At 37.9% G+C, this 26,395-nt stretch overlaps 3 protein-coding genes across 3 annotated transcripts; 1 reads left to right on the top strand and 2 right to left on the bottom strand.

Moving 5' to 3' along the window:
- Positions 1-583: 583 nt before the first annotated feature.
- LOC113013962 (uncharacterized) lies at positions 584-3,858 on the bottom strand. The gene is made up of 6 exons (XM_026155223.1): positions 3,768-3,858; positions 2,313-2,651; positions 1,540-1,620; positions 917-1,009; positions 777-832; positions 584-689 (listed from the first exon to the last, which is right to left on the bottom strand). Exons 1-6 carry the CDS (start codon positions 3,811-3,813, stop codon positions 585-587), a joined length of 720 nt encoding a protein of 239 aa, XP_026011008.1. The 5' UTR covers positions 3,814-3,858; the 3' UTR covers position 584.
- A 1,296-nt stretch (positions 3,859-5,154) lies between these two features.
- LOC113013529 (CXADR-like membrane protein) lies at positions 5,155-19,115 on the bottom strand. Its single transcript, XM_026154526.1, has 9 exons — positions 18,959-19,115; positions 16,400-16,471; positions 16,110-16,175; positions 7,787-7,840; positions 7,025-7,363; positions 6,617-6,940; positions 5,782-5,886; positions 5,606-5,640; positions 5,155-5,501 (listed from the first exon to the last, which is right to left on the bottom strand). The coding sequence occupies exons 4-9, from the start codon at positions 7,824-7,826 to the stop codon at positions 5,370-5,372; spliced, it is 975 nt and encodes a 324-aa protein (XP_026010311.1). The 5' UTR covers positions 7,827-7,840; positions 16,110-16,175; positions 16,400-16,471; positions 18,959-19,115; the 3' UTR covers positions 5,155-5,369.
- Positions 18,503-21,856, top strand: LOC113013530 (uncharacterized). Its single transcript, XM_026154527.1, has 6 exons — positions 18,503-18,571; positions 19,904-20,254; positions 20,353-20,445; positions 20,608-20,703; positions 20,892-20,932; positions 21,421-21,856. Exons 1-6 carry the CDS (start codon positions 18,532-18,534, stop codon positions 21,532-21,534), a joined length of 735 nt encoding a protein of 244 aa, XP_026010312.1. The 5' UTR covers positions 18,503-18,531; the 3' UTR covers positions 21,535-21,856.
- Positions 21,857-26,395: the final 4,539 nt, after the last annotated feature.

Raw genomic sequence — 26,395 nt, 5'->3', positions numbered from 1 at the left:
GCTTATTTTGCCTATTCATGTGTGCTTCTGGAGCTCAGGAAGATTTTGGAGTCTTTTCTGAGTTTTCTTTGTGGATTTTTATGGACTTCAGTTTTTCACCTAAATAAAGACTGGTTTGTTTATTAGGTTATACACCTTGGGAGGTCCTTTTTGGCACAATTATAACATTTATAAGCAAACTGAACAAACACTATATCACATATAAACAGTCTTTTGGGGATTCAAGATGTTTTTCTGATCTTAATGTTCTTTTTCTTTTAGCTGCTCCCTTTAAGAGCGTCACTCGAGTCATAAGAGATGCGTTTGACGACAAGCGCACACATACAAGTAGAGTTGTGGCGAGTCGAATAGGTACTAATGGAAAAGGGGCTTTAGTGCCAACTGTGCATTGTTTAAGTGCCACAGCCTTCATGAGTATTGTTGCTAAACATGTACAACACCTGATGACCACACGGCAGGTGCTTCCAGCATGGGACAAGTGGCCCCAACCTGGTAAAAGCAAGATGTTCCTAATAAATTGTTTGGTGAGTGATTAGATCGTTTTAGTTGCATTAGTTCTGATGGTGAGAAGGTGAAACAAAGGTTCAGAGGTTACAGTAGATTTTATTATGACTGCTGCAGGTTTCATCCACTGGGGGGGTGAAGTCTGCACATCTAGAGACTGGAGAGCACTTCCTGCATGTGGAAAACTGACAACACAGTGTAAAGTATTAGTTCTACATTCATATACTCGGTGATCCAGCCTCTGAATTTAGACATAAACAGAGATGATTCACCTCCAGGTTTCTGCTTGTGTTGTTCTTTGTGTCTGACTGCCTCCTGGTGGTCAAACCTGTGGAGCACAAATACAAAAGCTTTTCTTTTCTTTTTCTGTTTAGTTAAAATATTATTAATATTGAGCTAGAGGGACACTCACCGTCAGTCTCCCTTATTCTGATCCATTTGTAGAAGAGCAACACAACAGCAGCAAACAGCACAGAGACACATGTGACCAGAGGCAGGACATGAGCTGAGCAGGGAAGAAGAGACAGAGGAGTAAAAGAAAACATCAGAAAAATTAAATGAATAATAATTAAATCATTATTTAAGTGAATACTTTACCCACTTAAATACCTTTTGATGTAGAATATATAGACAGTATATAAAGTTTATTTATGCTACTTCCAACCACTTCTGCCTTCAAAAATGTACTTTTAACAGCTTAAAGGTGAAAAATTTGCATTTTGTGTATATAGTCATGAATCTGTATATACAAGAGCAGTCAGATGACAAATATTTTCAAGGACAAGGAAAATACAGGGAGTTCTTTTTGCTTATTTTTGCTCAACATGCTTATTTGTGCTTTCTCAGCTCCCAAGTCCAAGGCATCAACTTTATTTCACTCAGACCAGACAATAAAAACACTCCAGAGAGTCACTAGTCAAGCTTTCTGACTGACTCCTAAAACAAGGTTTTAAAAACTTGAAGTAGTCTTTACATTTTGTTATAAATAACAAAATATTCTGTAGATATGAGAGAGGTAGCTGCGCACACTCGTACCTTTGAAACTAAGAGCCTGAGCGGTTTCGTCAGTCTGCTGCTGTTCAAGCTGCCTCAGTGTCTCAGGGAAAGTCTTCAAGGCTGTGAATAACAAAATAAACCAGTTAATTAATGTAGCTGCATGATGCATGCAATACTTTATGACCAACAACTAAGTTTATTGATTTAAATATAATAATATGACATTTAAAAGATCAGCAGCTGTCTGTAATCTATAAAAAAAATGAAACGAGGGTTTTGGCAACATCGACTGTCGCCACCAATTACTGTATTTTTGGACCAGAGTATTTTTTTATACATGTTACCCGGGAACACAATAAGCTAACATTTGCAGAAATCTTGATAATAAAAAGTAGAACCATTGATTTCTTAAACCATTACTTGGTTTAAGGCATGACTTAAGAATTAAGTGGGATTGTTCAATGTCTATGTGAGGTCATTTTTCTTATTTGTGACCTTCATGTCTGAAACAAAGGCTCACATCAGACTTTAACAGTAAAAGGTTGTTTTTTTTTGTTTAGTTTTTTTTTAACCTCATGTTAAAATTGTAAAGTTTTAATATTATCAATACTGGCTCAATATCGGATTGTAAAGTAAAACATGTCTTGACTGTTCTTGCAGGTAAATCTGCAGGTGCGGCACTTGTATTACACAAAACAGATGAAACGAAATGGTGAAAACTTTATGGCTGATCCATAAAAATGCAATGCATTGTGAGGATTATGACTGAGGATTTTGATTTGTCCTTATTTATAAATGACGAAGAAACTCACCATCTATAACTCTGACTTCAAACTCCTGATATGAGTCTGGTAAGAGAGGCCGTTCCAAACCACACGAGTATCGTCCAGAGTCGGACTTTGTGAGCTCTGTGAAGCTCACATACAGAACTGTAGACGATACTGGAAAGGATCCCTCTTCATACTGGATGCTATATCGGCCCCTTTGAGCTGTGTCACCTTCAGTTTCAATGAGAACGTCTCCTTCTTCGCATTTATCCTTACAGAGAAACTTTTTTCTTCCAGATAAGGAGAAGGAGCACTCCACTGTGATACTGCCTCCTTCTGTGTGGATGATTGTTTTTGCACTGATGAGCCCACAGCTACACAGCGCTGTGGAAAACATACATAATGATAGTGATTACTCTTTTCTGTTAAACGTTAATTGTTGAACAGAATCCAGCATCAGGCTGAGAACGTTCAGCATATCTCTGATTCTGTTTAATTCATCTAGTTTATTACCGACAATCAAGATTTACGTCTGCATTCGTCTCTCTTTCATATAATTAACTCTATATTTGTCAAATCTTACAGTGTGGAAATTTTACTCTGGGTTAAAAGGTCCAGTCAGTTAACTGCTAAGTTAAAATTTTAAAACTCTTTTTCTTTTTACCTTATGTCATTCTCATTAAATATGTTTCCCTTCTTTCTTTGCACAAGGTTTTACTACTTCGTCAAAGGAAACCAAATATATATACAAATGTTAATTTTTGGCTGGAAAATTGTCAAAATAATGTTTATTATGTTACACCCCGGCCTAGGCAACCGGCGTGCAACGCAGGAAAATAAAAATAAGGAAAAAACACACGACAAAAAAACCCACTAAGGCTCTCCACCAAATTCCCAAAACGGAAGTGTCTCAAAACGAAAGTATTGACAAAACCCATTTACAGCTATTTACAACAAACTATTTATTTACAACACAGGGGGAGATCGCGACCATGACATACTGAAACACAAGGCTTAAATACATAGAAGGAGCAATCAGGGAATGGACCACAGGAGGGAAACACAGCTGGGGCAAATTCGACCTGACGAGACAAGGAAACGTAAACTGAACACACTAAGATAACACAGACTTTCAAAGTAAAGCAGGAAATACATGACAGTCACGCAAAAAACAAAAAACTGACAACACCGAAACGTAACAATAAATAAAAACATAAATTAAATAGCACTATGACAGAAAACAAAAGGAAATAAGTATTAATCACAATTTGCGTGGTTTCCTTTCTTTTAGCATTGGGCCAGTTAGGTTTAGATAGGTTTTTTTTTTTTTTTACACTCCTTTTAGTTCTTACTAAATTAGATTACAAAAATATATTGAAACAGATGCATATGATTAATACTGAAACACTGAAATGCACTATAAAGTAAAGCGCCTGAGTGAACCTATAGCTGCTTTAAACTGCTTGAATCAATATGATGAGAAGGACAATGAGTTCTCACCTGAGAAGAAGAAGGACCAGTAGAAGAGGAGACAGTGGATGTTCATTCTGAAGTTAATTCAGTAGGAGAATAAACTGCAGGAGATCACTTCACTGCTTCTAGTCTCTAAATATCTGAGCAGTCGGGAAGCTGAAGCTACACACTTCAGTGTCTCGCTTCCTCATTTTGCTTTGAACTTTTCTTCTACACCCACCATTTAATTGTGTTAGGAATCAGTCAGTCCTATTGACCTGCAGCTGGTTCAGAATTCACCAGTAATACTTGCCCAGTAAAGGCCTATCTTCACTGGTTACCAGTAAAATATAGGATTTAAAGATTGTTTTCTTTGTTTTGAAAACACAAAGGTTACCCTCCCCGCTAACGCTGCAGAAAATAAAATCTTAAAAACAAAAACACTTTAACTGAACCCCCGCTGAGGTTCACCTGGAGTGAACTTTAACGCCACATCTTCCTTCCTACAATAACTTTTTCAACCTGAGTATTTTTTGTTGGGATGTTGACTGTCTGAAATTTAATGGTCACAGTATGTCTGACCACATTGTTTAATTATTTACAGTTTATGTATTTCATGTACATCAGTGCCCATTTTTGATGAAGGCAGCAGAAGGAAAATGCTCTTTTTGTCTTGTTCTAAGTTGCCATGTGCCTAATACAACACGAAGTGGATATATTTTGTAAGTCATATCCTCTGTTTACGTGATAATGTCTCTAAAATATACATATTTACTCTACAAAGAGTAAATATATGAACATCAAAGTTAGTTACATTTGATAAGCTCCTCCTGAAAACTCTGCAGCATAATTTCAAAGAGATTAAAAATAGACACCAGGTGCCTCTCTGACAAGTAGTCGCTTCCTTATTGTGGTGAAGACAGATGTAAGAAAAAAATAGATCATCTACATCTCCTGTCAGAAGTGATCAGTATTCTGTGGAGTCAGATTGAGGCTGGATAGCATATTGTGTTTGTATATATATATATATATATTGAGATATAACCTGAGGTAACCTGAGTTCCTCCTCAGGGCCGTAAAAATTACAGCAATGCAGATTTCTTATAATAATAGTAATGAAAGTGGAAGTCATCATGAAAAAGAATAGAAATAAACGGAAGTTCTTGACATGTATCTAGCAGACAAAAGAATAATTATGATTCATGTGACATTACCAATAAATTACATTCACAGGGCCGCATTTAAGGGGATCAGATATCATTTAAACATTGAAATTTAACTTCACGCTCATTGACTTGAGACATTCCTTGCCTAGCAATAAACCAGTGAAGGCTAATGTTGATTTTATGTTTTTTCTCTTTATTTCATTATGTAGACATGAAAAAAAGTAAAACTCTCCAAATTGTTCGTACTGTTTAAGCTTTATTGTCACATGCAGCAAAAATACCACGAGAAACTACTACATCTTTACTGAATACTCCATAACTAACCAGGTAACACTTACTTTTAACTGAATAAAAGATTTACCAAAGTAAATCCACACCTTTTGCCTTTCTTCTTCTTTTCTAACTAAATTTATAAACAATGTGAGGAAAAGGAAAAGACACATTCTACCAGAAAGAAACCCCCCCAAACATAACCTATTGATTATCAGTGCAGATTTGCATTTGGTGGAGGCTCAAATAAAGAGTACAGCGCTTCTTCCCTGCTGCTGAGCTCCTGGTATGTTGACCCGTCAGTGGCACTTTGGTAGACTTCAGCAACATCATCATAGACAGCAACCTAAAACAAACAAACAATCGATCAAGCAAACAGACAGACCTACAAACAAATTATTGGGATGACAAGGAGTGATAGCTGAAATAACTGATTTCAGAGAGAAATACCTCCATATTTCTTCCATTACCTCTCGTGTTCACATCTGTAAGATATAGCAGAAACGTGTTTTTTTCTTTCCTTTTAACTCATTCACTGCAATTGACGTCTATAGCCGTCAATTCACTGCCAATGGCTGGCAGTGAATGAGTTAATAGAAACTTAATAAACAATAAAAGTAACTTACACTGAACACGCTTACGCTTTATCTTCAGTTTGTAGAAGAGCAGAACAAAAACAGCGAGTAGCACCACAACCACAGTCACGCATACAGCCAGCAGCAGGATGTTACCTGATTGAGAGGCGGGGGAGAGTGGGAACGATTGAACAAATTAAACCATTTGCACATGAGAATTGCAGATGACCTCGGGCAAATTAGCTTGTAATTTTCTCTCATATAGTACACCTTCAAGGTCTGTATGATGAAGCAGGATTGGAGTCTGCTTAATAAGATCCAAAGTAGTAGTTGTATAAACACTGACTCTTACAAACTTCATTCCTGCTGGTTTTAATTCTTGTTTTCATACTTGTTCATTGCATGATCTCACTTTTAACACTCCTGGGACTGCAGCTGAAAGAAGAGGACTAAACGACTGAGGAGAAAAGAGTTTTATGCACATTAAAATAATTTAACAAACTGCCTGAAACCCTGGATCAACTTATTGAGGTGGTAACCGTCTTTGTGTGATTCCTGATATTGAAGTAAACTTAATCAGATAAGGAAAGGATTTTCTGGTTATACTGAACTTTATTTGTGATAAGGGCTCTAAAAGATGCCTCACATATTCTCCCATTTTAAAATGAGATATAAGCTTGATTATAACCTGCTACTCTTTGATTAAGGGATGTAAGTTGACACAGGGTTTCTGCAGACTGCATCAAGTTGGACTGGAAAAGTTCATTCTTCATCTTGAAAACACAATGAAAGCAAATGGAAGGACTACTATGGACCATTGCATGTATCAGTAAAGTCGTTCATCAGACCCGGAGACATGCAGGTACATTTTCCAGTAGAAACTCACCATCTGTTACTGAGATCTCAAATTCCAGGCATGTATTTTTTGCATCTTTTTTTCGCACGCCACACTTGTACCGCCCAGAGTCCGACTTGATTAGGTTTGTGATGGTCACGTTAAACACCGTGTTACTCCAATACTCAATTTCATGTCTGCCATTCATAATTGTGAGATTATTTGTGTTGATGATCGTTGTTTTACATTCATCTTTACAGAGGAACTTTATGTTTCGTGAATGTAAAGGCAAGAGGCATCTGATTGTAACCTCCCCTCCCACAGTAGCACTGTAGACTTTGGGTTTACCATTGGTGATATCTTCTTCACAGAGTTCTGTTGAGATATAAAAATATAGATTGACATAGAGAACTACCTGAAGCAATCAATATAAAATCCTTGACTTTGGAAGAAACTCACCTCTAACTTTGAGCTCTACTACCTGAAATAAATTCAGGGATGAAGAATTGCTCACACCAATTTTGTACCGTCCAGAGTCAGACTGGGTCAGCTCTTTGATGACTGCATGCACTCTCTTGTCACTTATGTCATATCGTATTATGTATCTGCCACTCTCAGCTCTGTTTTCAGTAGTTTCAATGAGGATGTCTTCCTTTTCAGTATCATTCCTGCAGATATATTTTCTACTTCCTGCAGGCACTTCATGGTCAAGTTCAATTCTGAAGTCTTCGCCTTCCACTTTTGTATAAAGGTTTGTTTGTGCGTTGATGAGATGAGTATTTTTGTCAAATAGTCCTGCTGTGATATAAAGAACAACACCCTTGGTCAATATAAAACTCTTGTTTGTGACTCAACTCAAGAGTTGTGAGTATTTAGCTAATTTAATACCTTCTTGTATTTTGATTATTTTCTCTAATGTCTCTAATTTATGAAATTTGCAGGTGTGTTTTTCTTGCTTTTGTCATCCAAATTTGACATTTCTGGGTTTTGGATTTAAACCCTGGACAGTAAGAAATATTTTGGACTATTTTATTGACAAACAATGATATCAATATCAATAAAAAAACATTCAAAATTTGCAAATTCATAGTCTCTGTGTGTTCAGAGATAAATTAGTATGAATTTAACTTTTTTTGCCCAGAAACTGGTAATAATGATAATGAAAACTTCACAAAATGTGAGCTGCTGTATTTAAGAGTCATTCTGGTGACGGATACTCACCTGATAAGACACAGAAGAACAGAACATGGTGGATATTCATTCTGAATCTTGAGCCTGTTGGTTTGACAGTCAGACAATCAACAAATGGCTGGAGAACTGCCTCTGTCTGGTGTTTAAATAAATCCTTGCAACTTCTCAGTTTAACCTTTACCAACTTCCTGAGTTAAGTTACTCCACTAAACTGTTATGTCACCCCCCTGCCGCCTTCTCCAAAACTGAGCTTTTACTCAATTTCCCACTCAGTCTTCCTTATTTTTGTTTTGACTGTGACCTCATTTGGAAATAATAACCTGAGATAAATGTTGAACATTTTTAGATGATGCCTGTCACCCCTTTCCTCCAGTTAAACCACTTCACTCTTCCTCACTGGTATCTATTTGGCATTTACGTCTCAGGTGTTGACAGATCTTTCTCCCGGTTGAATACAACTGACAAGGATGATTCTCTACAAACTGACTAAACAAACACCTTAGATATTTAAACATATTCTTTTCTTGAAAAGGTCAAACTGGCAGATGTGTCAAAAAAAACTGCAGCATCATTTTTTAAGTGCTGAGACTGATTCTTACACTTCTGTGTGATTTTTGTGCCTAACAGGGTTCAGGTCACGGGGGTAACAGTCTGAGCAGAGAAACGCAGTCTTCCCTCACCCCAGCATCCTCTTCCAGCTCATCCAGGGGGACACTGAGACAGCCAGCCGGGAGACATAATCTCCAAGGCAACTCCTGGGTCTGCTCCGGGGCAACTCCCGGTACAACATGCCTGGACTTCCTCACCGTGAAGGCGCCCAGGAAGAATCCTTGTCAGGTGCCCAAACCACCTCAGCTGGCTTCTTTTGATGTGGAGGAGCAGTGGCTTTATTTTGAGTCCCTCTTGAATGACCCAGCTCCTTGCCCTATCTCCAAGGGACAGCCCAGCCACTCTTCCTTAGAGGAAACTAATTTCTGCTGCTTGTATCCACGACTTCATTCTTTCGGGTACTACTCAGAGCTCGTGACCATAGGTGAGGGTAGGAAGATAGACTGACTGATAAATCGACAGCTTCACTTTTATGCTCAGGTCTCTCTCTAACACAACATATTAGTAAAGCTTCCACATCACTGCGGACATCTCCTCAATCTGTCTGTCAAAAAGCAAACATGAAATCCTGAGGCCACCAAAGTGGACACACTCCACCACCTGGTTACGCCTAGATCTTACGTCCACAGAAACACTCCAGGTTTTATAAATTAAGGATTTATATTAATAAACATGATGATGATTGTGTGGATGATGATGAAGAGCATGTTCAGGAAGACTATGGTGATAATAATTAGAGTAGTCAGAACTTTCCATCTGAGCACAACTAAAGAACAAATGTTACACAAAGAAAAGCATTTAAGATAAATTAAGGTGATGAGTCCCCACCCAGCATTCAGCACATGAGACAGATTGGACATTTCTTTTAAGTGTAAAGGAAAAAACACTTTCTGTTTCTGCCTGTGTGACACATACATTCTTTTTCTAGTTCCCTTTTCTGAAAAGTTTTCATTACAACATATTTTCCTGCACCCACACACTCTTGCATCCTCAGTAATTTTTGCACACTTGTTTTTATGATTATCGTTCTTTTACCAAAGTCTATTTTAAACTTCCACCTCCAGAACTTAATTCAAACTGAAGTCTGTTTATTAAATAATTTTGAAATGATTTGTATATTGGTGGTTTAAACTGAGCTATATAAATTTGACTTGTTTAGTCAATGCAATGATAAAGTCTTATGAGTCTCTAAAGCCCCTGGTCCCTCTGAATTGTATTTACAGGGATTATATATGACAAAGAAAAAGAAAAAACTTATTTCAAGTTTCACTTTAGATTCTAAACTGAGAAAAATGTGCCACCCTGAAATTTCTCTTTTTGTATAAACACATGTCTCAGTTTAACCTCCAAACATACAATTTCTATTTTATAGGACATCTGACAAATTTCAGTTGAATTCGATTGGCTGTTACTCATAGAAGGTATGCAGCATAATTTAAACATAATAATAGATGCCAGGTGCCACAATAAGGAAGTGACTACTTCCTTATTGTGGTGGAGACAGATCTGAGAAAGACCGATTAGATTTTCTGTAAAAAATAAAAATGATCAGAATTAATCAGTACTTTGTGGAGTCACATTAGATAATATATTGTGTCTATTTCCGTACATAACAGGTTGTGATATTTAGAGATATCTGCATCTCAAGAGTCCCTTTCTCCTCAGGGGTCCGAAAGCCTGTGGTAATACAGATTTCTTAAATTGATATAAATGAAAGTGGAAGTGATCATCAAAAAAAAGAATAGAATTAAACAGAAATTTCTTAACATGTATCTAGTAGGAAAAAATAGAACAACTTTGATTATATTGTATATTTGATGGTTCAAAGAGTATGAATTAGCTCAAGTAATATACTGTTAAAGAAAGTGTTAAGATTCTAAATATAAAGATCTCACATTGAAAATGAATTTAATGACAATGACATAAATTTTTTAAATCAAATAATGTTTTGAATCCCCCACCTGAATCTGCTATGCTAATCTCGTTTCGCTAACCTCAGTCAGCAAGGTAATCCTCCTTTATCTTATACTGGTTCTTGGTGCAGCCCTGTAGTTAATCTTCTTTTTGAAATCAGCTTCTGTAGCATTAAAGCTAACCTCTTTTAAGCTATTTTTTCTCTAATTGGCTATCTCTTGTAAACAGATGTTTGGAACAGTTGGTTGGTGGGTAGACCATATTAAGGATCTCTAGTTCCTTTGACCCCTTATGGAGCCTCGTAGAGAGAACTGTTTAAACCAGAGACAGAGGAGTTTGAAACCTCTGATTTTAGCTAACAGGGATTATCTTCTTTTAATGATGCTAGTTAAAATACAGAATTTCTGTTGGCAAAGTGTCTTAAAGGAAAAAACGTCTGTAAACATTTGTCTAGTTTTATCAGATACAGAATTTTTCTTACTTGTTTTCAGTAAATATGCTACTGGCCTATTTGTTCATAAAGTACAAACAAATTCAGGTGCAAAAAGTTTTCATACATGAGGCTGTTGATCTCTTTGTGGTGGTACTGGTTAACAGGTGAGATGCATTGGACATCAAATCAAATCAAATCAAATCAAATCACTTTTTATTGTCACATCACATGTGCAGGCACACTGGCACAGCACATGCGAGTGAAATTCTTGTGTGCGAGCCCCACAAGCAACAGAGATGTGCAAACACAACAACACAAACGAGCAAAATACAAGAATGGCCAACCTGAAACTAATAAATATATGTACAATATATAATAGTGTATGCATTTCTGGATGTGTATACTAAATATTTTCCTACGTGTGTGTGTGTGTGTGTGTGTGTGTGTGTGTGTATACACACATTTTTACAAATTAAATAGTAAAAAAATAAAATAAAATAATAATAATAATAATAATAATAAAATATATAAAATATACAGAGTTGAATATGTGCAAAACAAGTGGCATTTATATACAGTGTGGAGTGCATAATGTTAAAGTTCCAGTAGTGAAGCTGAGGTGTCTATGAAGTGTTCAGCAGTCTGATGGCCTGATGGAAGAAGCTGTCTCTCAGTCTGCTGGTTCGGGACCGGATGCTGCAGAACCTCTTTCCTGATGGAAGTAGTCTGAACAGTTTATGGCTGGGGTGACTGGAGTCCTTGATGATCCTCCCCGCTTTCCTCAGGCAGCGCTTCCTGTAGATGTCTTGGAGGGAGGGAAGCTCACCTCCAATTATCCGTTCAGAGCACCGCACTACTCGCTGGAGAGCTTTGCAGTTGTAGGCGGTGCTGTTGCCATACCAGGTGGTGATGCATCCAGTGAGGATGCTCTCAATGGCACAGTGATAGAAGGTCCTGAGGATGCGGGGGCTCATGCCGAATCTTTTCAGTCTCCTGAGAAAGAAGAGGCGCTGCTGCGCCTTCTTCACTGTTTTGTTTGTGTGTACTGACCACGTAAGATCCTCAGCCAGATGTACTCCAAGGAACCGGAAGCTGCTCACTCTCTCCACAGCAGCGCCGTTGATGGTGATGGGGGTGTGTACTTCTCTGCACCTCCGGAAGTCCACTATCAACTCCTTTGTCTTTGCGACGTTGAGGGTGAGATGGTTGTCTTGACACCAGTGGGTCAGGGCGCTGACCTCCTCCCTGTAAGCCGTCTCATCACCGTTGGTGATAAGACCCACCACTGTAGTGTCGTCCGCAAACTTCACAATGATGTTGGAGCTGTTAGTGGCTGTGCAGTCGTAGGTGTAGAGTGAGTACAGGAGAGGGCTCAGTACACACCCCTGTGGAGCACCAGTGTTCAGTGTGATGGGGGATGAGGTGATGCTGCCCAGTCTGACCACCTGGCGTCTGTCAGACAGGAAGCTAAGGATCCAGCTGCAGAGGGAGCTGCTCAGTCCTAGATCCTGCAGTTTCCTGTCCAGCTTCGAGGGAACGATGGTATTGAATGCTGAGCTGTAATCTACAAACAGCATCCTCACATACGTGTCTTCAGTTTATCTGATTATTTTTCACATATGGCATTGTTAGTCCATGCTGATTTATTAAAAACAGACCAATCAAGTGGTTGGAAATCTGGCTGTAGCTTATTTTGTACTACTTCTATACATTTTGTCCTGGCACATTTCAGAGGACAAGTAACTAGATCAATTAGTAACTAGATTAATTAGGTGATTCAGATGAGTAGTAAGAATAATAATCACATTTTGCCACATAAAATTGCTTTTTATTTGTGTGTGTAATTTAACTTATGAAGCTGTGACAGCATATTTCGCATTTATTGCTGTATTCTTTTTCTTATTAGCATCAGATGGCTGCTTCATTTAGATTGAAGAATGTGTTCATTAAAATAAAAACATTTAAAGTGCAACAATTTTAGGATGTGGTTTTTATTTTTAATCAGTTTATATTTTTTCCCAAGTGAGCAAATTCCAGCAATATGAGATCAAAACGTTCGTTTATTGAACAGAAAATTACAGGTGTAAAAATGTGAAAAAACATCTGTTCACTTGTTTTATTATATAAATGCTTTTTATGACATCAAAAATTGTAAATGATAACGTGGTGAGTATTATGCAATGAGGTTAAATGTGCAGACTTTAGACTCAACCCTTATATCGAGCTCTAACTCCTGAAATAAACACAGGGAGGAAGAATTACTCGCAGGAAATTTGTACTGTCTTGGGTCAGACTGCGTCATGACTGCATGCAGTTTCTTGTTATTTGCGTCATATCTGGGCATTTCCTTTGAAAAATAAGCAAGACAAAAATTTTAAAATACTGTAAATACCGGCTTTAATGACTCATGTTATTATGCTACGCAGACCAAACCTCGCCATATTTTTACGAATCACGTATCACACCTTACATCTGGTGTGCATGATGGGCCATCACTGACTGGACACAAGCGCTTATCTGATATAATCACGATCAAATCAGATTTGGTATGTATCACAGTGCCATCTGTTGGTCAGAAAGGGACATTGCAGGTACCGGTCAATATGCGGGACATTTCATAAGGGACTAAGCCGGATAGTTGGCAACCCTACTATGGACATTACGTTTATTTTTGTTGCACAAATGGTAAAGTGGACAATGCTCAAAGACAGAAACAACTGCATTATACTGTTAACGCAACTTCGGCTCTTAGCAAGCACCTGCACAGACAGTATGCTAACAATAAGCTAGTCAAGAAGTCACTTTAACAGGTATCAAACTGATGAGCAGTTATGCTGCTGCCTCCGTTTCTACCTGTTTATGTTTCTGCAGTAGAATCACAGTGATGCTTTAAAGTCTCTTTGTGCTGGTGTGTGTTGGTGTGCAGGGCTGTAGCCTGTAGGGTTGTATTGTTGACATGAAAGTAATGTAACAAGTAGTATAATGAATGTCTTTCTACTGGGTGTAATTATATAAAGTACTCCATTACTTTTAAGAAAAGTGTTGTGTGCAATATGTGTAATAACTTTTTTTACTTTACTTTTTTTGAGCAATGAATTCAACACCAATCACAACAAAGACGGCCAATACCGCCAACATTCACAAACATTTGACTTAGTAGCATGTGATTCATTTGCATGAATGTAATGTCTTTGGTATGCTGATTAGAGATCAAGGTGACAATGAGCCAATGAGAACTTATCTTATCAGTTCCCATCCCCAGTGGTATATTTAAATAAACTAAAAATAAATAAATAAATAAATAAATAAAATCCTGAGCAGGTAACTCACCAGCAGTTTCCACCTTTGACTTCCATTTATAAAACAGTAGTAGTAAAACCACCTGCACCACAATGACAACCATCGTAGCACAAACCGCAGTAAATATGACAATCAGGGTGTAAACTATAAGAGACAAAGCAAGAAATTAGGAAGTTGATCAGGTGTGGTTTGCATTTTAACGAATACCTGCAAGATTTGGTGTTGAATAAACATGATAAATACACTTTTCTTCATACCGGTAGTGTCTATTTAAGACAGTGACCAAGCTCTGCCATTCCACATAGCACCTTATCTCTTCATTTTATTCATTTAATGTAGGTTTTGGATGATTTTTTTTTTTAAAAAGTAAAGTAAAATCTGCCCAACATGAGCTGTTCTACAATCCCTAAAGCTACTTTTAGCTCAACTTTTGATCAGAAATAATTTCACAGTTATTTTGGTAGCTAGAAGAGCACAGAAGCACTAGAATCGTTGGAAAGTCATTCATGAAAATAACAGTACAGAAGAACAGAGCTGAATCCACTGCGGCTGCCTGACTAAAACCTGATGAAAACACTGCCCCCTTGTGGTAATAATTTTCATTAAATACTGTAGAGCAGGGCTGCCCAATCCCTGTCCTCAAGAGCTACTATCCTGCAGCTTTTTGTAGTATCAGGTAAATGTTAAGTGGTAGGAACGTTTCTGCTGGGTTGTTGTTGTGGGGGGGGATGAAAAATAATAAAGGACACTCATTGGAGTAATGGCGCGTCTCGTGTGTCTGTGAGTTATGCCTCCAGTCAAATAACATCCATAACCTCAAATAACGGAACACTTTTAGATGCATCCCTACTCCAACACAGCTGAATCAAATGGTTTGATTACCTCTTCAGCATGCCATCATGTTTGGCAAAGGCCTGATAACAAGCCATTCATTTGATTCGGGTGTGTGGGAACAAGGATGCATCTAAAAGCTGCAGGACGGTAGCTCTCAAGGACCGGGATTGGGCACCCCTGCTGTAGAGCGTTTACCTATTGAACTTTTCAAAGCAGCTGTGCTGTTTAAGCACAATACAATGCTTTCTCTCTCAATCCAATTAAAGTATCCAAGTTGCTACTGATTGTTCTTGTTTTGTTCAGACTCTGTTGATGGACGCTAAAAAGTTGAAAAGATCATGAACACTTAAATACTGCAGGTGGTTAAGTGGTCTGAGTACAGTATTTGGTGTCAACTGATTTATGTACTACATACGACAATATGTAGTACATAAATCATATGTATTATTACATATTGTAGCCATAACTACAATATGTGGTCTACTAAAAAGACAAGCAGGAGAATAACCTGGGGTCCGTTCTTCGTACCTCGCTAAGTAAGTTAGCTGGATTTGATTGCTGATGATTTCGCGTGATCTTGGATCGTTCGGTTCTCCGAAGCTCATCCGGGACTTGCTGTCATAGCAACAGATCCGTAAGCGTAAACCTGCTCGGGAGCAGGTTTACTTTATGTAAACAAGATTAGATCGCGGCCACTCAGGTATGTCCGCTTCATTTATACGAAAGCAACAGCGATATTTTACCACTGTTTCACCATAAATAAATATTATCAATGTAACTAAAGATAATGCAGCACTTGATCCTTTTATTGATTTCATACAGATACATACAGGTCATTTCCTAAAAAAAGGGAAATGTACTATTAATCATTCTATTTCATGTATTTGATTATTTCAGATGTAATTCACAGTTCAGAGTAGTAATAGTAAATTACTTCATGTAAGCAAGATGAGAGACCACGGCTATAAAAGCGAAGGTGGATTTGGGAAGTCTGTCGCAGCCATGTCCTGTCCGTATACGCGAGCCACCCATTGCGGAAGGTGCAAGATTGATAAGGAGAGTCCTCAGAATTCCGCGTATATCCGGTTGTTCAGTCTGACGTCACTAGCCGTGTCTGGACCTAAACTCCGCTGCAGGTCCATATATCAAACGATCACTATGGCATTACTGAGAGTTGAAAAACTGTCTAAAGTCTTTCATCTTTAATAAAATGATCAGCTGTAGGACTGCAAGGTAATTAAAGCCAAGAAGGTGGATTAATACCTGTAGTTGATTTCTCAGCCAGCTCCCGTTCATACAGTTTGGTGGTTGTAGGGAACGTGGTTGACGCTGTGAACAGTGAAAATTACATACTGTAATTTTCCACAGTCACTTTAGCTTTTTCTTAATTTTGTTTTATTAAACACAGGAGATGAAACTGTATGAAATAGTCATAGAAAGTCGAACTGAACTGACTCAATGTTGCCTTAACATATTCACACTTACACTCCCTGAATCTCACACAGGGAAACTCCCATAGAAGTGGGAGACTTACTTTGTAAGGTGTGTTTTACCTGAAATTGGATCGCTTGTGTCTTCAGGTGTTGACACCTCAGGCAGCTCTTTGCTTTTCTCTGGATACTGAGCTGTAAAAATGAAATAAAATACAGTGAAAATGAGATGCAGTCAGTAATATTATAAAGGATATACTTGCATTTAAATAGCTGTGGTACATGTCTTAAAAATGTCTGAAACCCAAAACAATATAGATAAATATAGAAAACAATTATTTGTACGTTTAGTGCATTTTAAAATGAGGAAGTAGTGAGTCAAGAATGTGCACTGCTGAGCCACATTTAAGCCTAATATAGCACCGCTATTATTCCTTCACTACATTTATTGAAATTGAAATTACCTGTTTTTTCCTTACTAAGTATGGAAGTTTTATTAATTAATTGATCTCAGCATTTTCAGTCTTTTCATTTGAATGACTCTGTCTTCTTTTTACTTAATGAGTTCATTCAACTCAATAAAGTTTTCAAAAACTTTGCAGACTTAGCAGCTCTCCAGAACCTTCTTTTACACTTTAAAGAACCCGTTCCTGATGAAAACTACTACTTTTGTCTCTACATAATACATACAATGATATTAACTATTGCAAATGATGGTATTGGCTTGAGTCCCTACCAGTAACACCTGCTTCTAATACTTCCAAAAGTTCTACTATGGAAAGAAGTCGATCTACATGATAGATCATTTCTGCCGCTTGTATCCGCGATCTTGATCTTTTGGTCACTACCCACAGCTTGTGACCATAGGTGAGGATAGGCACATCTTTATTGATTAGAGTTTGTTACAGTTTTCAAACCTGATTTTGCCTCAGCATGGTCATTATGCTTCTGATAAAATTAAACTATTTACCCCATAGTCTCAAAGTTATTTACACATTAAAAAAAGTGACAGCGTGACAGGTTTCTCAAAGAGAAAGTGGAAGAAAAACGTTTAAGGAAACTTTCCAAACTTCCACCGGTCTGTTTATGCTTACTTTGTTTCACAGAGTGTAAACATCAGTGTCATAATAAATATCATTATCATTCTGTTTTAACACACACAGACACAATAACACAAATGAGCCTGTCTACAGTTGAATTTCGATTTCATTACAAAATACCAATTAATTTTGTATTTGTGTGGTAAAAAGAAAATCCTTTATTGTGCCAATATCATATTTTGTTTGTAAAAAAAGAAACATGAATTTTAATTTCAAATTGAAAGCCCTCAGAAATGTCTTATATGCGCAATTTTTCTCTGAAACTAGAAGGCTGTTATAAGGAAACTTCCTGTTTCCACAGACCAGTTTATACGTAGATCAACAGAATACGCCCTCATATTGTTACTCAGTCAATATCACACGTCAGTCTGATTTTGGATTTCATAATAATAGCCTTGTGAAATCGCTACCATGATCTTGTTTGTGTGTGAATTCAGAATCTATTGCAAGGAAAGTTTTTGTTTCCACAGACCAGTGGAAGAGTAGATGACAGGGTACACACTCAGCGTTACTTTATGGAACTTTGGATTTCAAAATAATAGCGCTTCAGATGCGTTTATATCAGCTACTTTTTCATCTAGTTTCAGAATGCACATTTTTAAATTTAGGTATTCATTTCTATTTCAAAACAAACAAATGAAAAAACAACCAGTACCCGGAAGAGAAAAATATGTCCTTTCCCCCTCTTTTTTTGAAAAAGAAAAATGCAGTTCTGCCACCAGCATGTTCATGTTCTTGCATTTTTAGAAATTTCAAAATGATATACTCATTGAGCGTGCTTCCTCATAGCAGCTGTTTTCCTGCAATCTCTCTTGTGAAATCTTAAAGTAATTACAACACCTTAAAGGTCAGTGAGGGTTCATGAAAGAGCATACAGTTAATCTTATAATTAAAAAAAAACTAAACAAAAAAAAAACGTTCTTATTTCATATCTTTATAAGAAAAAAATACCAATAACAGCTTTCTTTCAAAGTCATCTGACCGTGACTTAGCTAAATCAAGTGTCCTGCTGTGACTGTATTAAGAGAAATGATGCAAAAATTTGGGTGGAGAGTAGGGCTGACTGTTTGTTTAGCAGAACAACTTCTTCATTTAGAAATAAGGAGTTTCTGATATGACAGTGAAATTCAAGGATTCGAGTGATAAAGTCTCAACATGAAAGTCCGTCACATTGTTATCTGCTTCATCTTCCTCAGTAAGTACATTTACCTGTATTATTTCTAAAGTTTTTTGTTATTTGATTTAATTTTTAAGATTCATTAGTCACTATGTAGAATTTACCTTCATCATTCTGACACCACTTGTCTCTTTCTTGCATTTCATGTATTTCTCAGAATAGTTTATACATCAACACAGGAACACATTTATTCTGATTAACCAAAGAGCCTTTTCCAACTATATTAGCATTTTCTAAACCAAACTTTTTTTTGTTAACTTGCATTCAGAGCCTCAGGAATAGTCGTGAGGTTGAGTAACATAATCAACATATTATAACATAATCAAACACCCTTTCGCAGCAGTGGTGAACTACTGCTTAATGTTAAACGGGTCTTGTGCTGCTCATAATTAGCCAAAGACTTACCTTGATTTGGGTGCACAGTTATGATATTGTGACTTATAATGTGACTTGGTGATAAATTTCTTCATGAGGGGCACTGATGTGTTCAAAATGTCTGTGAAGACATTAATAAAACAACAGTGCGTGAGTCACTTTTGCATTATGGTGGTCTGTCAGTAATGCTCACTTGGATGAGGCCACTGACATGGGTAAACACAGCAGCAGCTGCAAGCTCGTTACCACAGCTGTGGTAATTATCAGATACCAGCCCATTTGAACCAGCCGGAAATTATGCAAAATGATCTGTCAGCTCATTTTGCATAATTTCGTGTTAATGGTGACGAAGAGGCTACGTGTAAAATCATAAGACCATATGTTTGAAAAATCCTTACTGATTTATTTACCACAGCTGTCCAACTCATGTATTTCTTAGATAAATAATATTTTAAGTGTTTTAACACCTTTGTTTATTTTACTAAATTATTACATTGTGCATTTATTTATTTATTTTTGCACTTGACTGGGAATGCAGTGATCTTAGCTTTACACAGGGGGTGCTGTGGCACCCTCAACACTCCCACAGCGCCACTTGAATTTTGCCAATGCACTTTATAAAGTTCATAAAAGCAGAATGAGTCTCTTGGTGGAGCTGAGGCTTAAATACTTGTGAAAACAAAGCAGACTTTCACAAGTAAGTACGTCTTCAGCTTCAGTATCCACTGAAAGAACATCAGCATTTAGTTGATGGTTAAAGGATAAAATTAAGCAAGAAAATCAACCTAGGTGAACATAGAGAGATTCTAAATATTAATTACAGCTGATAAAACGTTAATATAGTATTTCAGGTGTTAGGAAATGTGGATATTTGTACAGAGAATTATTGTTAAATCAATTTGTTGATCTTCAAATTATCATCAGACCCGAATATCTATTTGAGTGATAGTAATGATTTACTAATCTTTTCCATAGCACTGCAGGATGGAAACACTGTTCCTTACAATGCAAAGATTGCCATGCACACAGGAGTGGAAGGAGGAAACATCACAGTTAAATGTTCATTTTATATCTTTGGAAAGTGGAAGCTCTTATGTAAGGACCAATGTGAAAGGGGAAACATTCTCATTGAAACAGCCGACCTTGTAGCTCAAAGAGGCAGATACTTTATTAAATACAAAGAAGAAGAGTTTCCAACACGTCATGCAGTTTTTTATGTCAGCATCACACAGCTGGAAAAATCTGACTCGGGGCTGTACCGGTGCTATTTGGACAGAGACTTGGATCCATATTTGTTTGATAGCTTTCAGCTCACGGTGACAGAAGGTGAGTTTTTACTAGTCATCATTAACATGCAATATTTTCATTGCTCACTGATAACTTCTTTACATCAGTAATGTTTCTGATTGTGTCCCTGTTTGCAGCATCAACAGCTTCAACACCAGCATTGGGCCCGCAATCTTTTTCAACTTCCACAGCAATCACTAAACAGCCTGAAATAACATTTGTAAATTCAGGTGCAGTGAAATATATTTCACAAGTTATTTCTCTCAATCCAGAAACATGAAGGGGTAGTTTTTCTATACATAAATACATACGTACATACATATATAAGAACAGTAGTTTTTATACAAAGATTATATTCTCCCATATTTTGGTCTTCTCTTTTCTCTCTGCAGGTTTTCTCTGGCCTGTGGTTATAGCTGTAGTCATGGTGTTTTTGGTGTTGTTTGTTGTTGTGCATCTCATCTGCAAAAAGAAGACTACGGACTCTTGTGAGTTATGTTTCACCTCTTTGGCACCTTTATGATAAGCTGATTAGTGATTCTAATGTGTGGATTTTTAACCCTGTAACCGACTGCTGACATTTGTGGAGCGCACAGAGTGTACAGTCTCCAACCAGCCTTACATCTAAGAATATTTCATGTTTGTCTAATACTTTTCTGTGTTTTACCGTTTTCAGGTTTGAAGAAACAGAAAATTATGAATTATGAAAAGAGCGAGGTAATTTGTACAGAATCTATTGTTTATGATGTCAACATGACGAATACCAATGAAGGCAGGGGGAGGAATCTTGTTTTGCATCTTTTATGAACAGCATAGAGCAGCGCTTATAGTACACTGACTTGGCCCAAAAGTTTTATACTCAGCCAGAACAACAATAATGATGGCACTATTCCTAATTAGGGATGGGTACCGGTATCGTTCTGACATTGTAAGTGCGCATGCGCCATTAGTGTGCTGCCTGCTGTAACCCTAATTTCCCTCGGGATGAATAAAGTATTCTGATTCTGATTCTGATATCACCGTGAGTTAACGCACCTGAATCAAATGATTAGTTCATTACCATGCCTCTGGAGAACTTCAAGACATGTTGAGGAGATAGGACATCAGCCCTTGAGGCCTGGAGTTCCCCCACCTAAAGGTGCTTATCTCAAACCTCAAGAGCTTCTGATTTAACAGGGTTACTTTCATCATTCTGTCTTTTCCAGATTGTTCTCTATGACAATCTTCTGACGTTGCCACCTGAAGAGTCAGTATACCAGAGCCTGGATCCAGCCAGCAGGGATGAAGACCAAGTGTACCTTACACTTAAACAGACATGAAAGCACAAATAATCCAGCATTCAGGCCTGAATTTATGTGTCACAACAGACACAGATTGATACAACAGACAACATCTTTAAACACTTCTTTATTCTTCACTTTACTAAAAGATAACGATTTTACAGATTGAGCATTATGATCATTATAATATTTTGGTTTAAAATAATTTCTCTTCTCATTCTGGTGCAAAATTAGAGCTCATCTTATATTCAAAGGCACCACCTGGGGGTGCTGTAGGAGTAGTGACAAATATCAGGATTAAATAACAGCTCATCAAACTGATCTGTAAAGTTGCAAAGCAATAATAAACATTTGTATATTGGTATGTCTTCTTTCCAAACAGGTTTTCCAAACTCTGAGAACATCTGAGAACCAGAGGGGAAAACAAACCCTCCTACCCTAAAAACCACGAAGCACTCTGAGAGTGCAAACATCCACCAAAGTTTTATTAGAATTCACACAAACCTTTTTGAGTTATTGTGTTTACACACAGAAAGAATGACACACATGCATGTTAAAACTACCAGAAACATAACCTACTTGGAGATGGTTACAACAGAAAAAGAAAAAATAATTGCAATTTCATTTATTTATTTGGGGGGATTTTTTTTTTTTGTCATCCACCCATTTTCTTCCGGTCCAACCTGGCCACCAAGATCTCTCCCTTGGCCCCCCCCTCTTCCAGGCCTGTCTCCTGGGCAGGGCCCTGGTAACCCTATCCCAGGCAGGGTGAACTGTTCCCTTGAGCTTACACTGATAAGTGCCTTTGTCGGGTCCTTCACCCAGACCAATTTGCCATGGGAGACCCTACCAGGGAACAAAAGCTAACTGTCAGCACACACCCTGGAACCTGTGGGAGACACAAACCCCGATTCATGGAGGGGGGATTTTTAGTTATGTTTATTTATTTATTTTTGATCTGTGATAATGGGTCGAAAAGAGAAGTATAAAATTGCCCCAAAATCTGGTCTGACTTTTTAATAAAGTAAATATGTCTGATGTTGCTGTGGAATGACTCCCAGCAGAAGACAAAACTTCATAAAAAGATTTAGGCAGAATCATGACTTGACATCTGTTTTTGAAGCACCGCTATATTCTGTATCATGTGCTAACACAGGATCCATGACAAAAACTGTATTTAAACATTATTTTCTTTTTCTTTATGTTTAACTTCTTCTTTAGTTAATTGGTTGTTGTTAATGGTTTTAAGCTCTTGTAAGTCTTTCATTACTACTAAAAAAAATGATTTTACTGAGTAAAAGATCCGAATTTACACCAAAAACTCCACTTCTGAAATTTGTGAAGAAATTGCTCCAGGAATTATACTGGATCATTTGTCACCACATGAATTCTACATATTTGAACATTTAGATGGGGCTTTAATTTTTTATCCTTTCATTGTATTATATCAGTTAATACGATCAAATGCAGGGACTCAGGTGGTGAGGGTGGGCAGGTGCTTCTCCAACAGCATCACCATCAACACAGGAGCACCTCAGGGATGTGTCCTCTCGCCACTGCTCTACTCCCTCTACACTTCAGACTGTGTGGCCACCCACGGCTCCAACACCATTGTGAAGTTTGCTGACGACACAGTGGTGTTGGGTGCCATCTCCAACAACGATGAGGCGGCCTACATGGATGAAGTGAAGAATCTGGCATCGTGGTGCCAGGACAACCACCTCCAGCTGAACGTCAGCAAGACCAAGGAGCTGGTGGTGGACTTCAGAAGGGGTCAGCACAGAGACTACAAGCCCATCATCATCAATGGAGCTCCAGTGGAGAGGGTGCAGTCCTTCAAGTATCTTGGTGTCCACATCTCCTCAGACCTGACATGGTCTGCCCACATTCAGGTCCAGACCAAAAAGGCTAGGCAGCGCCTGTACCACCTACGACAACTGAGGAAGTTCAGGGTCTCTCCAAAGATCCTCAGGATTTTCTATACAGGCGCTGTGGAGAGCATCCTCACACAGGACATGACATCGTGGTTTGGGAACAGCTGTGTGAAGGACAGGGGCGGAGCGTGGGGGGTGGCTTACGGGGCTTAAGCCCGGGTTGTTTTGTCAGAAGCCCGGGGTATTTTGGAGTGTAATTTTTTCATAGTTTGATGCCTGGCTGACAACTGTATAAAACAAAAAGTACACACAATATTCGAAGCACATAGTGCACACTGTGGGAATTTACGACTGTGCGTGAATCCCCCCCTGATATTGGTATGATCCAAGCTCAGGCACTAAGCGACTGAGCGAGGGGGCGGGGGGAGCTGCTGCCCGTGAGTGCGCTGTTGGAGAGACGGAGCCAGCCATACTAAGGAGAGCTTAAGTTTGAGCAGGTACCAAAGAAAATCATTCGTACCGTACAAATAATGTAAATATGACGGTGAATCACGAAAGATTGATATGAAACTGATCACTTGACCAATATTATTTTACTTGCTCTTCAAGTGAATCAACAAATGGCGAAATGAAAAGCCGAACAAATGCTATTTTTTAGAGAGTCTTAGCTTACGTTTTCTTACCCTCCCCGACTAATTCGGTTTCAGTTATGTACTGAAATATAAGAATGGACATTAGAGGGTTCTTTCAAAGAAAAAACTCAGGTAAATGTTATTTTATATATTATGCTTTGTATGTTGTTCAGTATATTTCTATGCAAAACAAGAGGGATTTCAGTACACAGCAGGATATTCACATTTGTAACCAGATATTTACACTTTAGGGAGAAAACATAAAACATTTTTACTGTACAACATCAATTTAGAGTAAACTTTTGTTTTAGATAAATATTGAAATATATTTTGAATTAGTTAAATGTCAGAATAAAGAGAGACAGAGCTGTCTATTTTTTATCACTTTCATTAAATTTAGGAGTACATGTACACTAAGTTTATTGTTAATTAATAAGAAAACTCCAGACGATTCCATTCTGAGCTGAAGAAGCTTCTGATAGGTTAGTAGAGTCCATGTGAGTAAATTGGTGGCACAGCTGTGGATGCATATAAGGCAAAACACAGAGCCTGTTTCTTTGACATGGGAAAATCAAGAGATATCAACCAAAACACCAGGAAAAGAATCGTGGAGCTCCATAAGTGTGGCTCAATTTGAATACAATTTGGTGCCATTTGCAATTAAAAAACACAGACAGTTTCTCTCTTTACTCTTAAAGTTAACAAATATGTTTTTATATTTATCAATCTAAAAAAATAAACATTTAGTCTGATTTGATGTTACAATTAAAAAAGTGTTTGTGTTTTGATCTGAAGAGTTTGTAAATATCTGGTTTCAACTGTATATTTGATGATTGTCAGCACAAAGAGGGAGAGAGAGGAGCAGAGATTGAGATGGAGAATGAGGACAGAACAGAGATGAACAAGAGCAGGTGAGACACACATGTTAGTCAAATGGTTGCTTACCAAAAGTATCACTGTATCATAGGTACTCATGTATCTCGTACCTAGTGTTTCTTTTTAGGTTTGCTATTTTTCAAATTCTATATTTATTAAGTTCTGCAGGCTTGTTTGCACAACAAGGCTAAATAATTATATAAACTTTTCTCAATCTAAATATTGTACTTTGGTAGAATTAAATAAATAAGTGTAGTGCAGGTCTATGATGATTTTTAGTGCTACTATCATCTAGTTCTGATTCTGGTTCTGTCTTGGTTAAGTCCTCAGTAATCCTGCTTTTGAACTGTTGTAGTCCTGTTTTAATTCTGGATCAGTTCTGGGTCTGGTTGAATTGGGGTTTAGTCCCTGTGTCTTGATACAGCCCCGACTTCGTTCTGTCTTGCTGCTCAATTAAAAAACTAGTTTAAGGTGTCCTGCATGTGTGATATATATATTTCCCTATATGAAGTCATTCTTTTTTGAACAAAACTCAAAACAGAGCCTATTAATCTTTCAGTCATTTCTACACCCCCCCCCCCCCTCAAAAAAAAAAAAAAAATCCCACATGCAGGAGAACGCTGTTGCAGGTTTGCTCTCCCCCCGCTTCAGGACACCTACACCAGGAGATGCCGGACTAGAGCAGCGCAGATACTGAAGGACCCGTCCCATCCTGGCAACAAACTGTTCCAACTTCTGCAATCTGGTAGAAGGTTCCGCATCTTCCGGGCAAGGACAAAGAGACTCAAGAGGAGCTTCTATCCCCAAGCCATCCGTGCCCTAAACACACACACCCGCCCTCTCACATCATCTATAATTGACTGAGACAGGACTCTCTTCCAGACACTAAACCAAGGCACAATGTACATTTCAATTCCTTTAATTTTAAATATGTTTATATTGTCTATCCTGTAAAATAGTCAGATGTCTATTCATATTAATGTACAGAATTCACCTGCTTGCTGCTACTACTGCACATTCACCCAATGTACATACTATATGTATGTATATGTATATATATATATAATGTTCTTCCTCTACACCCCCCCCCCCCCCCCCCCCCCCAAATTTGCACATGTCGAGGAGCGTGTCAGGCTACATTTCACTGTGTGTTATACTTGTATAACTATGCATGTGACAAATAAAGAACCTTGAACCTTGAACCTTGAGTAAAGAGAGATGGGGAGGAGAGTAGGGCTGAGTGTGTCCTGTGTTTAGAAGAAGAACCCAAACATAAAAAGAACGAGACGCTTCGGGTTTGCCAGTGAAGAAGGACGAGGAGGTAGCGACAAACGATCAAAGCATCAAAATGAAAGTCTGCCACACTTTTATCGCCTTTATCTTCCTCAGTAAGTACATCCACCTCTTTGTTTCCTGTTGCTTTATTCATTTATTTATAGGTGATCTGTGGGTTATTCAACTATAATCAACAAATAGCCTGAAACATCCCCACCCACTCACAGAGTGTACCTTTCATTC

The sequence above is a fragment of the Astatotilapia calliptera genome, chromosome 20 (genome assembly GCF_900246225.1).
Source record: "Astatotilapia calliptera chromosome 20, fAstCal1.2, whole genome shotgun sequence".
NCBI lineage: Eukaryota > Metazoa > Chordata > Actinopteri > Cichliformes > Cichlidae > Astatotilapia > Astatotilapia calliptera.
This window is presented reverse-complemented; position numbering and strand designations above follow the sequence as displayed.

What these genes read in the sequence shown, in the direction of transcription:
- LOC113013962 (XM_026155223.1), bottom strand. Translation starts at nt 3,813, where the DNA reads ATGAACATCCACTGTCTCCTCTTCTACTGGTCCTTCTTCTTCTCAG. An exon ending in TCAGGCTCTTAGTTTCAAAG is followed by an intron (nt 1,010 to 1,539) that starts GTACGAGTGTGC and finishes TTCCCTGCTCAG; the next exon opens with CTCATGTCCTGCCTCTGGTC. An exon ending in CAGAATAAGGGAGACTGACG is followed by an intron (nt 833 to 916) that starts GTGAGTGTCCCT and finishes TGTGCTCCACAG; the next exon opens with GTTTGACCACCAGGAGGCAG.
- LOC113013529 (XM_026154526.1), bottom strand. Translation starts at nt 7,826, where the DNA reads ATGAATATCCACCATGTTCTGTTCTTCTGTGTCTTATCAG. An exon ending in AAAGCGTAAGCGTGTTCAGT is followed by an intron (nt 5,641 to 5,781) that starts GTAAGTTACTTT and finishes TATATCTTACAG; the next exon opens with ATGTGAACACGAGAGGTAAT. An exon ending in GTAATGGAAGAAATATGGAG is followed by an intron (nt 5,502 to 5,605) that starts GTATTTCTCTCT and finishes TGTTTGTTTTAG; the next exon opens with GTTGCTGTCTATGATGATGT.
- LOC113013530 (XM_026154527.1), top strand. Translation starts at nt 18,532, where the DNA reads ATGAAAGTCCGTCACATTGTTATCTGCTTCATCTTCCTCA. An exon ending in TCAGCTCACGGTGACAGAAG is followed by an intron (nt 20,255 to 20,352) that starts GTGAGTTTTTAC and finishes CCCTGTTTGCAG; the next exon opens with CATCAACAGCTTCAACACCA. An exon ending in AATAACATTTGTAAATTCAG is followed by an intron (nt 20,446 to 20,607) that starts GTGCAGTGAAAT and finishes TTCTCTCTGCAG; the next exon opens with GTTTTCTCTGGCCTGTGGTT.